We start from the raw sequence: 14,189 nt of genomic DNA on the forward strand, positions 1-14,189 counted from the left end.
GAAAAAGAGAACGAAGAATTAGAGGTTGAAGGCTGCAATTCAGTGAGTGATGCTTAAATAACATAATGGAGGCTAAAATAAAGACACAAAAGAAAACAGTAATAAAACAGTGTGTGCAGACAGTGAAACTGCCAGGGATGATCAAAGAGGTTTCATATGAACGACATTAAACAAATAGCACACTAAAACACATAGTGGATCACAGCCAGTACGCTCACATCTTTCACAAACAGTTGGATTAACTCCCAACCTCATTATAAATATTTTGTTTGCTGTAAAAATAAATAAATACACTTAATATCATAAAAAAGAAAGACGAAATATGGGATAATTTTCCTGGGCTGTAAGAGTGAGGAAACCTTGCAGTTACGAGTCCATTAGATCAGTTACTGTCAGTGTTTAAGACCCCATACTTGTGCAGGACAAAATTGCCCAGTCAAGGATGAAAGGACACCAAGAAACAAATCTCCCTATTTTTTATATATGCACAATGGTAATTCAATTTTGTACATTTCCAAACATAACTAAAAACAACTATAGAGACTTCTAATTCAGTCATTAAAAGTTATTCATCATTGAACAAGAAGGTACAAGATAACATCTTGCAAAGTTTTCAGTACGATCTGCCCACCAGCTCACTTTCATATGTGCTTTTGATTATTCTGCGAGAGCCCAAACGAGGTGACAGGGTACCGGTATCTCACCGCTTCCGTTTCAGATTTTTCCGTCTTTAAATTAAATCTTTAAACAGACAGCTAATGTTCTTCTGCAGCTAAATTAAGACCCAGTTCTGGTTAATTATAACCCATTCAAGCCAAAAGATGATCCACAGCAACACCATAAGTACCAAAAGCTCATGTTTTAAGGGTCGACCCACAAAATAAAAACACACTAACCGCTTATAATTGTCTCCTTTTCCTTTAAGAGGTCTTTTGAGGTGAGGACTTGAGCGTGTTTAAGCTTTTAAGAGATTTAATGTTGTGGAGTGAACCGAAATGCTAATAAATCCTCAACTCTGGCAACACAAATATTTGTTTTGTGTACATGTTTGCTCCAATGCTGGGTGTGCATACACTTATGAGTGCCTATACTGTATAGGTGTTTAGACGCAGAGGCAGGACACACAGTTGCCATGGCAACCTTGTCTATAACTCTGGCTGCCGCATGTTTTTTTTGTGTGTGTTTAAGTGTATGTGTGCCGGTCTGTACCCCCATGGGGGTCTCATCTACGTTGACAGTAAAAGCTGTAAACAAGCTTGGATGGAGCGACAGAGCTGGGTGGAGATTGACCCCGTTGACCCTTCAGCTCAGAGCGACGTGACTGAGACGCGCGGGGAGAGTGACAAAACAACAGACTCAGAGAAAGATCATTCAGGAGAGAACAAATAATAAGCTGACCCTCTGCCTAAGCATCTCCCTCTCCCACCTGAGGCCTTTTTGCTCTGGCATGTGTCCCATTTGTTTTCTGTCCTGAGACCAGAAAGGAGGAAATAAGACAGCAGAGAAAGGGACATCGTGGAGGAGAGGAGAGAATGGCATGAGAAGGAGGGGATAGGACAAGTGAGAGGAGGAACGGAGAAAGAACAATAGGATGAGAAAAGATAAAAAACAAGATGAAGTAAACTGAAGAGATAAGACAGGAGAGAGGATGTGACGGTTCCACGGCAGTCAGAGAAATCTGCTGATGACATTTCCTCTCTGCGAGCATGCTCCGAGCGAAACGCTGTCCTGCAGATGGGACTTTTTCCCTCCTCCACCAACATACACAGCTAACTCAACAGTTTATCAAACAAACCGCTCAATATGCACATAAACACTGGCAGTCGCTCCCAGCACCTCAGCTCAAACACAGCAAGAAGGTAAAGTCAAAGCAAGCTACTTAGCATACTGAGATATTCTCACTAGCTTGGGAAAAGCTGCAACTTCCAATTAAAGTGCCCCCATAGTGGGAGATTTGCCCCAGTAGTTACTGAGTCATGTCACACTCAAATAGAGGTGACTTAAGCTTCAGGCTTACTGCTCTGCTTTTCTATTACAAGCTACTTTTCTCAAGGTCTGCCACAACCTCTCCTACTTTGGTGTTATGACACTGTATCATTAATGCCAGTAATTGGATGTTGGCAAATTTTAAAAACAAATATTTGACAGTAAATTCTTTTAAAACAAATATCCTTTAAATTAATACAATCTGAGGAGGACTGAACTTGATGTTGTTGTATTTTAAGTTAGATTTGGCTCATGAGATCATGCATGTGCATCTGCAGGTCCGAAATGGGTCCACAGCTGACCGTTCTGACCCTCAGAGCTAAATTAAAGCCGTATATGGGGCAGTTTCAGCCAGGTGGTGCCCTTAGTGGCACAGCAGAAATAAATGTGCTAAATTGTCTGCGGGTGCATGTGGAAATCTTGCCGCTATTTGGAACAGCAGGTGGACGGCCTCGAATTTTGTCTTCTCTGGTGTTTTCATGTTGAGTGTGCTTCATCCAAATATTCCTGTGTCCTCTACGGTCCAAAAACATGCAGCTCAGGTGGGCTGGAGACTCTGCCCGTAACTGTGAAGGCATCTGTGTATAACTATGCAACACAGTCCTGACCTGTCGCAGGTGTTTCTCCGCCTCTCATGCAATGGAGGCTGGGATAGATACCAAGATCTTCCTGATCTTGAATAGGAAGAAGCGAGTGTAGAAAATCAGTTATCTAGGTGCCATTTCAGAAAACGCAAGTGAATTCAGAGCAAGTAGCAGTCTGCAAGTAGAGCGTTCAAGACATGATAGACAAATTAAACCACATCTGAGCTCCATACACACGTTTTCTCATTAGCAGTATTGTCTTGGCACTCGGTAACCCCCCCCTACACACACACACACACGCCAAGTTTTCTTTACCAAAGTAAAGAAAAACAAGCATCTTACTGCACCATCTGCAAATCTTAGTCCCACAAAAAACCACATCTGTTGTAGCCTCTTTTCACTTGCCAAAAATCTTTAAAACGGCAGTAAAACTATCTCAAAAGAGACACCGTCTGGTCTCTGCAAAAAGGTAAGGACTGCTACCACATGAAGATCTACCCAAAAACACACCCACATAGATTTGCACATGTGAATGCAGAAAGAGGCAGATGGCTACACTTCAGCACAGCAGTAAGGTCTGCAGAATGACGATCATGTACTATCTTATAATCATGTGTTGTTTGTGGTCATAGTTGTTAATCTGGTCAGCGCATTCATTCCGAAGGTTGATTTGACAGCAAATCTTGTTGAAGAGATTAAGACAATGTAAAGTCAATGAGGCTGACCTCTGATTAAATAAACAACCATGGATTCAATTGTAGAGTGGGAAACCTGTGTGTGTCTGTGTGTGTGTGTGTGTGTGGGGGGGGGGGGATCTCTATGGTGGAGAGTGGTAAGGATAATGCTTGGCTGTTTGTCTCTATTTTAATTCAGCACCCGCCCTCCATCTCTGCCTCTGTCCCTATATTTCTGAGAAAACAAAGAAGAAAAAGAAAGAAATACTATCCATCTCTACTTCTAACTAACTCACTATCGCTCCCACTTCTTTTTCACTTTCTGTCTCTCTCCGCACCTCCATTCCCGCTCCCCGCTCTTCCTCCCACACACGCATATATCGGCATGGAAATGAGGGAGTGTTGTACACTTGCTGCTAATATTCAAATCCAAAGTGTCAGACCCCTCGAAAAAAAGGAGGCCTGCTTCGTGCCAGCCATTGAAACTACTCAAGCAGGAATTACTGCAGATACTGTTAACTCAAAGTTCTTGTTTGTCTTTTGAAATAAAGTGTTTGTTTATTTTAAGAAACAAAGAAAAGCTTTGTTGTCACCTATGCAGTTATGTCTTCACTTGAGTTGTTCTTCATTTTATGTGATGTGATGAACTTGATAACCTTCATTTCCATCTTCATTTTCAGTTTTTCACACTGCAGGATGTCATACTGTACCTTGTGGTCAGTGACTCATTCGTTGACTTGTGGAGATTTTGGTTAGTGTGTGTCCTATACACACCATACATCTGGCTTAATTACATGCTTTTATGCAAATCTAATTCCAGTGTGGTTCATGTATGCTGTTGTATTGGGCAGTTCACTGGATTTATTCATTGTGTTGCTAATTACTAAGGTGTCTTCTTTTCAATCACTTGCCACTTAGTAAATACACTTACATTATTCACTTGGGGAAGCATTAATTCCATTTTTGCTATGCACGGCTTTTAACTGCCATGTGTACCTGTGCCTCTACGAATCAATTTATGAATTGTAGTGCAAAAAGACAAAGGCCTCATTCTTATGTAACAAGTCTGTTAGGCATGCTAGCAACAAGGCTCTAGTGATGGCAATGTTCGTCAGTCAGCCGTGGAAGTTTCGTCCAGACTAAAATACCTCAACAACTATTGGATAGATTGCCATAATAGTTTATACAGACATGACTTGTACAGATATGCTAATTAGCAATGTTAGCGTGCATACAAGCTAAGCTAAAATAGTGAACATGGTTAACAGTGTATCTGCTAAACAGCAGTTAGTGACAGTAAGCCATTGTAAACACGTTAGTACGCCAAGGCATACTAAGCATTTAGCTCAAAGTACTGCTGTGCTTACAGTAGCCTAGAGCCTCATAGAGCTCCTAGCACATAGACTCTTCCCATCTAAAACCTTTAAACAAAGTAAAAGCAACAACACAGACCTGTTTCGAAAGAGTGAAATAATAAGTAATTCATTCCTTTGGGTTAAACTTTCATTTAAAGAGGCATATCCTTCAGGAGAAATTACCAACATAGCTGCACATTTAGGACTGGAGATGCTTTACTCCAATCATTTTGTTGTGATACACTAGTATTGTGATAAAAATCTACAAACAGCTAAACGGTTTAGTCTTTTAATTCCCACATCTTCTCCACCTATCTGAACCTTTTTCTATCAAAACCCATACTGCCAAAATTATTTTCACCCATTATATTTGAGGATGAAGTCTTCCCTTTTTGTGGCAGATATACTGACAGGATTGTACTAATACTGCCAATACATGAATTCCTGGTGAACTGAGGCTTAATTCTTCGGTGCAGATAATTTAATGGCCGTGTGCTTGTGCTTTATGTCCCCAGATATTGTCAAGATTTTTTACATGTCTGAAATTGTGTTGAAGGCTGATCTCACAAGTGAATCCAACATTCAGACCAATGAGTGACGTGCTTGTACTCAGCAGATGAGGAGGTGGCATCTATCAGACTGCATTTTTCTTCATCCCCAACAACCTATCGAGCAATCATTCTCTCATGCACAGGCACGTAGAGTGAATGTGAGCTGTCCCTCCAGACAAATGGTGTGACCTGCCATTTCCATCTTCTTGCCTGCTCATGCAAGCAATCCTTGTATGCTTTTAAAGAGAGATGGCATCTAATGGCTGCAAATCATAATAGCTACCATGGAAACTAAAGATACAGATCCTACTGTGCATTTAAAGACAACATGGCATGATCTTTTCACATTCTTAATAAGTTCAGTATTTTTTTTACCATGTGGAACATATGGAGAGTATCCACAGGAGTCTGAGGACATATGGAGACCCTGCTTTTAGCTTGTCCGCCCACACACAGACTTTTTTTCCCTCTTCCATTTTCCTTGGACGAGGATCATTTATGAGGAGTCCATATGCTTATTCACTTGTATCCTGATGTTCAACACAGAAAACACCTTGTGACTTTATCTCTCTAATGGTCTCTATCTTGCACACTGTCCCAATGCACAAACACACCAGGTCAATGTTCTCAGTGGAAGAGGGTGCACATGCTATGCATCCCCATCAGAATTCATCTACTACTGAGCTTGCAAAGAAAATGCTACTACACAGCCCCACTCCAAAAGAACTCACTTCTTATTCACACACACACACACACACACACACTCTGACACACATATTCATGCAGGTGCACAGAGGATGTGAATGGGTTGAGCCCGGTGAAAGGCACGGATAATGTGTCTAACAGGGAGCCACTCAGATCTGTCAGAGGCAGCAGAGAAGCAGCCGGGAAGCCGCCATCCGCTAACACAGATGACAAATGTCCACTGAGCATTCCCCATTCCACTACTGTCAGCAAGGACTAACACCTCTTACTGTATGTGTGTATCAGTGTGTGTGTGTGTGTGTGTGTGAGAAATGATTCAGTGCCATAGTGGCGTCAAATAAATGACACATGAACAGTCATATCTATTTGCTTTGCTCTGAGCAGATAGGAGTATGCTTCTGCTTTAGTGTGAAGAATGGACAACCCTTTTCAGCTTTGTCTGAAAAAAACAAACAAAACAAAACCCACACTCACGCTCAACGACAGTGTGTGTTCAATAGAGTGCATACCCATGTTTAACCTCACAGCACTAACAAACCCACTCAGCTGAAATGACCACAGCTCAGTGTCCTTTTGAGTGTGTGCAGGTTTATGTGTGAAAACACACTTGTGTGCTTTACTTCTGGTAACACATAATGGATAAGTAAAATATGCTCTTGCAAATGGCACTTCATTTGGGTTCAAGAGGTGCTTTGCTGAACGCGTTTGTGTGTTTTTTGCGTTTGCATAACTATGTGTGCATATCAACCGGACGGATGGATGGGGGGATGGAGAGAGATGTAGCGGACGACAGACGCTGTCTGCTGCCCTGAGCAACTACTGACAGGTGCAATGTGTTCTCCTCTGAGGCCTATTTCAGCATGACTTCATTCAAAAAAAAAAAAAAAAGCTTTCTTTGGCTCATTTAATTCAAAACATATTCATATGAATGACTGCTTGCTGTATATTAACATAAAACTTTCTAGCTTGTTTCTCAACTTAACTCTTGGGAAAAAAGAAGATTGCTTCCTTTGAACAAACAGCGTAATTTGTTTGCTCTCTATGCGTATCACTCATGTAACTCTTGTATGTTTATAAGATAGCCCAGTGGAAATGGAGATGCCTTTCACTTGCTCTGGATATTCAGCCGCCGTGGTTGAGTGACTGCGCTTCAACTGGCTGCACACATCAGGACCGAGCACGCTCTGGGACGATAAAGGACACAGATGAGATTGGAGGTCCGGAGTTCAGTGGCTTGCATCAGATCCTGTCCACTCTCTAATACGCAAGTCACACTAGGGCCTATATAGTGATTCTCAGTCTTGTGTGAATGTCTAAGCACAGGGATATGAACAATGACATCCTGTGCAATTTGTGTAAATCCCTATGTGTGTTTGTGTGATTTGGCCAGAAAGAGAAAAAGAGGAGAGAAGCCAGATAGGAAGAAGCAAAGATTTCCCGCTGCATCAACCTCCATTGCCTAGCTACGTCTCGTCAAGAGAGCGTATTTGTCACAGATCATGCTGGAAATGGCCTACATGTTCACTCGGCACACTCTACAACAGTTTCTTCTTCAAGGATTGTTGTGACGTCTCATCTCTAAAAACACAATTAACCTTTTCTTAAGAGGTGTAGGGTGATGAAAAGTTTCCATTTTGAATTTGGAGCTTTAAAAGAGAATCACTAAATTAAAAGTGATGCTTGTGGTAAAAGGGTCATTTGTGGTTTTGAAGGTAAACGAATCATAATACTGTTATGGAAACTCAGTTTATATCCCTACACAGCCTCAAAGTATTTTTGTCCTTTGATAATGTTATACTCTGACTACATAATGATAGCATCATTTGTTCAGGGAAAAGGATTTTTTTTCTTATTAATGAGTGCTGGAAGCAAAAAAAACAAACAAACAAACAAAAAAACACATTACCAGTAAATTGTACAAAACCCCTCAAATAAAAACTAGTAACGTATAAGCATATAGAGTAATACCTTTAACTATATTAATTTGGCTTGGGAACTGTAAATTTTAGGGCAGGCCATTGTTATTTCTGATGAGAGGACAGCAGGTCCTTGCTAATGGCAAGGCTGGCCTTTTTATCACAAAAATACACCATTAACTGTCCTTTTTAGCTTACATTAGTTGGCCACTTTCCAAAGAGCCAATTAATCAGCCTCTTTTGTCAGGTTGAGTCACCTGGCATGATAGGATCCTTTATAAAATATGTTGAAGTGCGGCGTAATGGAGGTCCTATTCAGGGATTTGGCAGAACCTGGCCTGTTATAATTGGAGCCATGTGTCTGTGGTCGCCTCACAAAAGACTGCTGGGTGAAAGGAAGGACAGGTCTCTCTCTGTCAGCACCTTCACAGAGAAAACACGACGCAGGACACCTTTTTTCCAGCCTTTTGTTTATGTAACTGATGGAACCAGCGTCTCGCAGACTTAATGCGTGTTTTGTCTGACCAACAGGTCAAAACCCCAAAATATTCAAAGTGGCAAATCCTCAAAAACAAAAGGCAGGAAATAGCTAATGTTTGATATTTTTGCTCAACAAATGCATCATGAATAATTTGACATTTTGGTAAATAAATTTTCTTGATGAGAGTTAAATATACAGATTCATACCACTCTTATTTCTGTCCTTTAAATATTACTAGGAGATGGCTATCTTAATCTAACAAAAACTGGAAACAGGGGGAAACAGCAAGGCTGGCTCTTTCCAAAATTAAAAAACAAACAAAAAAAACATTCAGAGATGTACATATGCTTATAGGGAGGCACACCTTTAGTGATACTCAATCAAAGAAAACTGAAACAGCTCTCTTCTTTCATTCAGCGGCTTTGTGTCTCATAGGAAACCATTATTAACGCTCAAATGCTCTCCCTCTGTCTCTAAGCGATGTCCGGGTCTCGTTTCCTGGTGCCATCAGATGTTAGTGACAGCATAGCGATGAGAGAAAATTGCATATTATTTACCCAGCGCCTTCAATATGCCACTCTTCCACTCTGTAGCCTGCAGCTTACAACCCACAGCACATGCACAGACACACATACACGCACTCAAATGAATGCAAACACACACAAAACTTAGCTCAAGGCTTAAAGCTTTTCCTTCTCCCATGCCTGAGTTTTCAGCAGTGCTCTGACATTCTGCCCTGACATGTCATTAAAAGTGTCACAGGTTCTGGGGGAGTGATTCCGCTGCTCTCTGCCTCCAAATGGGCAGAAGGGACGGAGGCAAGGGAGGGTGGGAATGATGAGCTGGTGCTGGACCACGCGTGTAAACTCAGCCCTCAGGGTCACATAACCTTCTCCTGTGGCATGATGGAAGCAGCCTGTTCTCTCTCTGCTCTCCTCCTCTGCTGTCCTCTCCGCAGGCACCAGGCTTGCTAGTTGTTTTTTCGGTCACACATGGGAAGGAGATTTGAGCTTGACCGAGAGCTCAATCACATTGCCGCTGCCTGGATGTCATGGCTGTGTGCAGAGGCACAAACCGTTGGATATCAGATTAGAACACAGGGGCTCTTTTTCCATTCCCCTTTCTTCATTTCTCACCATCTCTTTCTCTTTTCTCAACCATTCCTCACCAGTTACTGTCTTGCTCTGCTTCTTTCTCTCGCTCCAACTCTCTTGCCGCCCTCAGTCTTTTCTTACTCTCTCTCTGGAGACGGGGTGACCCGGGTGTCTCGTCTCAGGAACCAGTGCGGTGGGTTGTTCAGACAACCGGGAAAATGTTCAGTTTCTTTTTTTTTTCTACTTCATCTGAGTAACTCACCTCTGCACCTCTCCATTAGAGTGTGAGATTGCAGGAGTCCGCCGCACTGAGCTGGCTGGAGGTTTTTCATGCCGATGACAATGATTGTGTGTTCTCCTAAAATAATCAGCCTTGTTGTGGCTCCGTGTGAATTTCCTATCAGTCACCACACAAATTCGAATTTTAGTGGTTAGTATAGTTATTTATCAGTAGGGGTGTTTGATATCCTTGTCATAAAAACATCTTCAATATTATTTCTTTTTTATTTCAATCGTAGCACCTATGTGAACAACTACAGAGCATCGCCATCTGCTTTCAATGGTCCCTATGCTTTGCGTTGCACTCAATACTCTAAAATCCTCTGCTACAAAATGCTCAGTAAGCTTGATAGATTTCACCATAATCTCAGAGTGCCACATATCAAAAGATAAATGCTAAATGTTTAATCCAAAAGGTTAAAAATTCAAATATTGACGTATGTTCCTCATAAAAGCAGGTGCCAATAAAGTAACATTGATTACGGAGGTCTGCACTGAATCAGATCCACCTCTTATAAGGCAGTTGGTCTTGCTGAATTGATGAGAAGACATTACTCTGAATGAATGACTCTTCCACTGATGGACTGGTGTAATTTATCTGATAATAATCTCACCTCCATTTTTAAACAGCTATAAAATACTTTAAAATGATCAGTTTTAAATTCATGGCTTTGTGACTGAATCCATAAAAATTTCCTGCTGGATGGATATGATATCTGTCTACAGTGCAGTCCATTTACCTTTTCATGTATGTGAGCTGACACTCTGACCTTGAGGCTTATCGATTCCACGTTTGTTAAAATTTGACCTGCTGTACTTCACTGTCAATAACTCTCTAGGAGATATGCCCTTGGATTATGATTAACAGCCTCTAGGAATAAATCAAACACCTGTTAGGCATGCAGAAAAAGGACTGCGGCTGTCAGAGTTTTTGTTGTTTTTTTTTAATGCAGTACAGTGTCTTACAAACAAATGAAGTGTAACTAAGAATAGAACACATTCTGAGGGCAAAGCACTCCTGGGATTGTGAACAACTGCTGTGTTAGGCTGCATCTGAAGCACAAAGTTGATGAACACTACCAAGAGAGAACAAGGAGACAATTGTCTGTTTTTTATGCTGTGTATCTCTCGGAACAGACAGGGATAGTCGATAAAACAACCACACTAATTCGGCCCTGCAGACATCCAGTATCTCTACTGTCAGGGGTAACGAAGGTTTTATCTCGCTTTTTTTATTTCATGATACACGTGTGCTCATTTTGGTAAAGTGCGCTGTAACGTCAGACACACACTTCCCAAACACACTCATCAGCTCTCTTTTTTATTACCTGCACTCTGGAGTTGGGGTCTTGTTTGATCCATTTGATGACTGTCTCGTAGACCAGCTCTTCAGCCTTGGTGTTGAGACTGTCGTTTGACAGATAGGCCACCAGATCCTCCTTGGACACGCTCAAAATCTCCTCCTGTCCTGCCACCTGAAGAGTTATGAAATAATCAATCTCCTCTTAGGGCACATCAATGGTATGCAAGCATATCCAAAAGCAGATTTGATCATCTGTCAGTATATTTGATTTTTAGATTACTGGACAGGCAATCAAAATAAGCAAAACTTCTAGATCCACCTAACTAAATTATTAAGAGTCATTCTGATGGTAGTATTGTTATTCTAAAGAAATTAGACCCATGTTGAGACTGAAAGTGAAAAGATCAAAAACCTAATGGTTCCTGACTGTATATCTAATTTGATTAGCCATGTTTTCTTATTTCTCTCAGACATAAGAGGGCCACTGATCTCTCATCTACAGTTACTCTCAGCATAATATGCTTATTGGCTTTTGCCACAGGAAAAGAATATTTCCCAAAATATAGAACTATTCCTTGAACACTTCATAATTGGTTCTTGACTTGTCACAGTTGAACGTTAACTAGAAAGTTTTTCTGTCTAGTTTCTTCTTTAATAGCTAATAATTATGCTGTGGCATCAGTGACAAAGGTGAGGTCAGAAAAGCAACATACTTTCAAACCCTAAAGTGAAGCAAATATATTTTCTATCCTATGTGATTTTGTGTGATTCGTCTTCTCCTTAAGCTACAAGAAAGCTGAGATTGCGTTTCTCAATTTCTCATGTTTTTTTTGGGTTTCAAAAATAATGTTCATATTTTACATTAAGATATCTAACAGCTGCTTGGTAACGAGCACATAGTACAGTACATCATGTAAATTGCATCCTATATGTTAAAAGCCTAAATGAGGTAGAAAGTTTTAATGTTATACTGGAATAACACTACACATGATATGTGGTAGTTTAAACAACAAAATGCATCACTTTTAATTGGCTCCATGAATGTTTTAAATCTAAGATCTTAATCTCAACCTACTAACTACAGCAGAAAATACAATTTCCCTCTTTGCAATGTAAAGGTAAGTCTCAAGTAAAGTTAAATAATTTATTAATTTACTGACTGCTATGGGTATTCACTTTATTACAGTAGTGATTTCAATTAGATTTGATTGCTGTTTGCAAATACTTTTATTTGTTTTCATTTTCTCTGAACTAGCGTGTAACTTTGTTTCCCAGGAATCAATGAATGGTTTTGAAAGATGATAAATCTCTACACACCTCTGGGAAGTTCTGCAGTGCAAAAGCTTTGGCCATGTTGTGGAGTTCCGTGCAACTCATGGCTTCAGCCATAGCCAGCACTCCCAGACAGTTAGCTGCAGTCAACTGTTTCTCTGGAGTCAATTAACGAAGTCAGAGATATGTGGAGACAGGCAGAAAAACAGAGGGAGGGGACAGAGAAACCAAACAAGAGAGAAACAAAAACACAGGCAGATTGATTAAGACAGAGAAAAAACATTATTAACACGATAAAAGGATCACAGACCTAGAACGCTACAGGAACAAAAAAAGCGGCTGCAGGTAGCACAGAACCATAGCCTATCGGGCGTGTATCTGCCTGAGACTAAGGGAGAACAAGTATAATAACTCAAAACAGCTCCGGGGACAAACAACGAGGGAAATCGATCGCTCACAGCCCAGGCAGGAGGTGCTGGATGGCAAGGAGCGGGATTTGGGATTAGCTGGGCCACTTTAAAGAAGTCCTGTCAGATCTCGAGGTCTACCACACACACACACACACACACACACACACAAAGCTGAGAATATATGAAACTATCCTGATAGCCAGGCCAGCGGGGAGAAGGCTTATTCTACTGTCTGTGATCTCTTGTAAGGGTGCAGCATTTAAGGTGGTGTGTCTGTAATTCAAGTTTTTTAAGACACACTGCCATTTATCATGAGAGAAATTTGTTGGCAGTGTAGTGCACACACACAGGCAGGCAAACCAATGGATTGACTGGGTCAGTGGCCAGTAAAAGAGGGCTGGTTAAACAATAGCTATCAAGGGGAAGCACCGCCAGGCCTTTTATCACCAAAGACAGAGTCCGAAAGTCTTTCCTAAACAAATATCAGCCAATAAAGGTCACCTAAGTCACAACTAAATAAAAACCAAACCAATGACCAAATAAAAGTGAGCTCCATGCAGTATCAAAGTGGGGGTTAGGAGCTAATCAAAAGGCAGTCTGAAAATGAAAGTTATTTCACTGTGTATGCTTGTACACTCACAACATTATGTTGCATAATCATTTCATCAGTTTCTTCAATGCTCGACAGCCAGATTTCCAGTTTAATTTGTTGCATAAACGTGTGCTACAAAATCAGTTATAGCTGAAGCCCCCCCATTGTGGCAGATAAAGTAATGACTGTTGAAACTCGGAGCACGTTGCCATTTCACTTCAAATCCTCTGATAATAAAATGGAGTAGCAGGAACACAATAAATGACTTAGTTTTCATTAGCTTGAATATGAAGTTCTGAATAAAAGTCAAAGTGGTATAAGTAGGTCGAGGAGCCATTTCTCCTGAGTGTATTTGTTACAAACTTCAATAATATGTGACACAGTATCAATTTCTTTTTGCTCAAGGACACACGCTTGTGCCTGTATTTTCTCTCCTTCAAATGTTCTGAAATGTCATGAATCTTGTCGAGGAAGAATGGATTGATGGTTTACTGGCAATGAAGTCTACAAATGGCTTCCCTGTTTTCCCCGGTTTTTTTTTTTCCCCCCCAAATGGAGAAAAACAAATCAATAATGTGGACTGCTGGTTCTCGTTTACTTTCACTCCTTTGCTGCCGCTGACCTTTTTGCAAAAATGCACTTCCCTTGTATTACCGATACTCAAAACAATTTATTAAATGGAATGCAAAACTTGACATTTGCAGCTTTTTGGCTGGTTACCTGCTAAAATCTGGAACATGCCATTTGCTTTTCACGTGACCCTTTGGGCTCCCGAAAGCCCCTCCTCTCCTTTGCACCGCTATCCATACCATGTCTAAGTGTCAATCTGTTTTGCTATTTTTCGATTCTATCATGGTTCAAGCCAGAGGATTTGACATTTAAGTGACAATTGTTCCCTGACCTTTTTAGAAATCTGCCCCCATGCTTGGTCCTACCGACTGGGACAGGATCAGAGGCACCATGCCCAACTGAAAGCATTAGCAGGCA

At 40.9% G+C, this 14,189-nt stretch overlaps 1 protein-coding gene across 3 annotated transcripts in view; it reads right to left on the reverse strand.

Moving 5' to 3' along the window:
* Positions 1 to 14,189, reverse strand: part of LOC119909023 (kelch-like protein 29) — a 209,044-nt gene that overhangs the window by 55,455 nt on the left and 139,400 nt on the right. For all 3 annotated transcript variants that reach the window (XM_038727044.1, XM_038727045.1, XM_038727046.1), the window contains exons 8-9: positions 12,246 to 12,358; positions 10,954 to 11,100 (exon numbers count right to left, since the gene is read on the reverse strand). In XM_038727044.1, the coding sequence (XP_038582972.1) occupies positions 10,954 to 11,100; positions 12,246 to 12,358 (260 nt within the window). The remainder of the gene's footprint in view (positions 1 to 10,953; positions 11,101 to 12,245; positions 12,359 to 14,189) is intronic.

The sequence above is a fragment of the Micropterus salmoides genome, unplaced genomic scaffold (genome assembly GCF_014851395.1).
Source record: "Micropterus salmoides isolate LMB-PRFRI ecotype aquatic unplaced genomic scaffold, ASM1485139v1 Ms_hic_scaffold_18, whole genome shotgun sequence".
Classification (NCBI taxonomy): domain Eukaryota; kingdom Metazoa; phylum Chordata; class Actinopteri; order Centrarchiformes; family Centrarchidae; genus Micropterus; species Micropterus salmoides.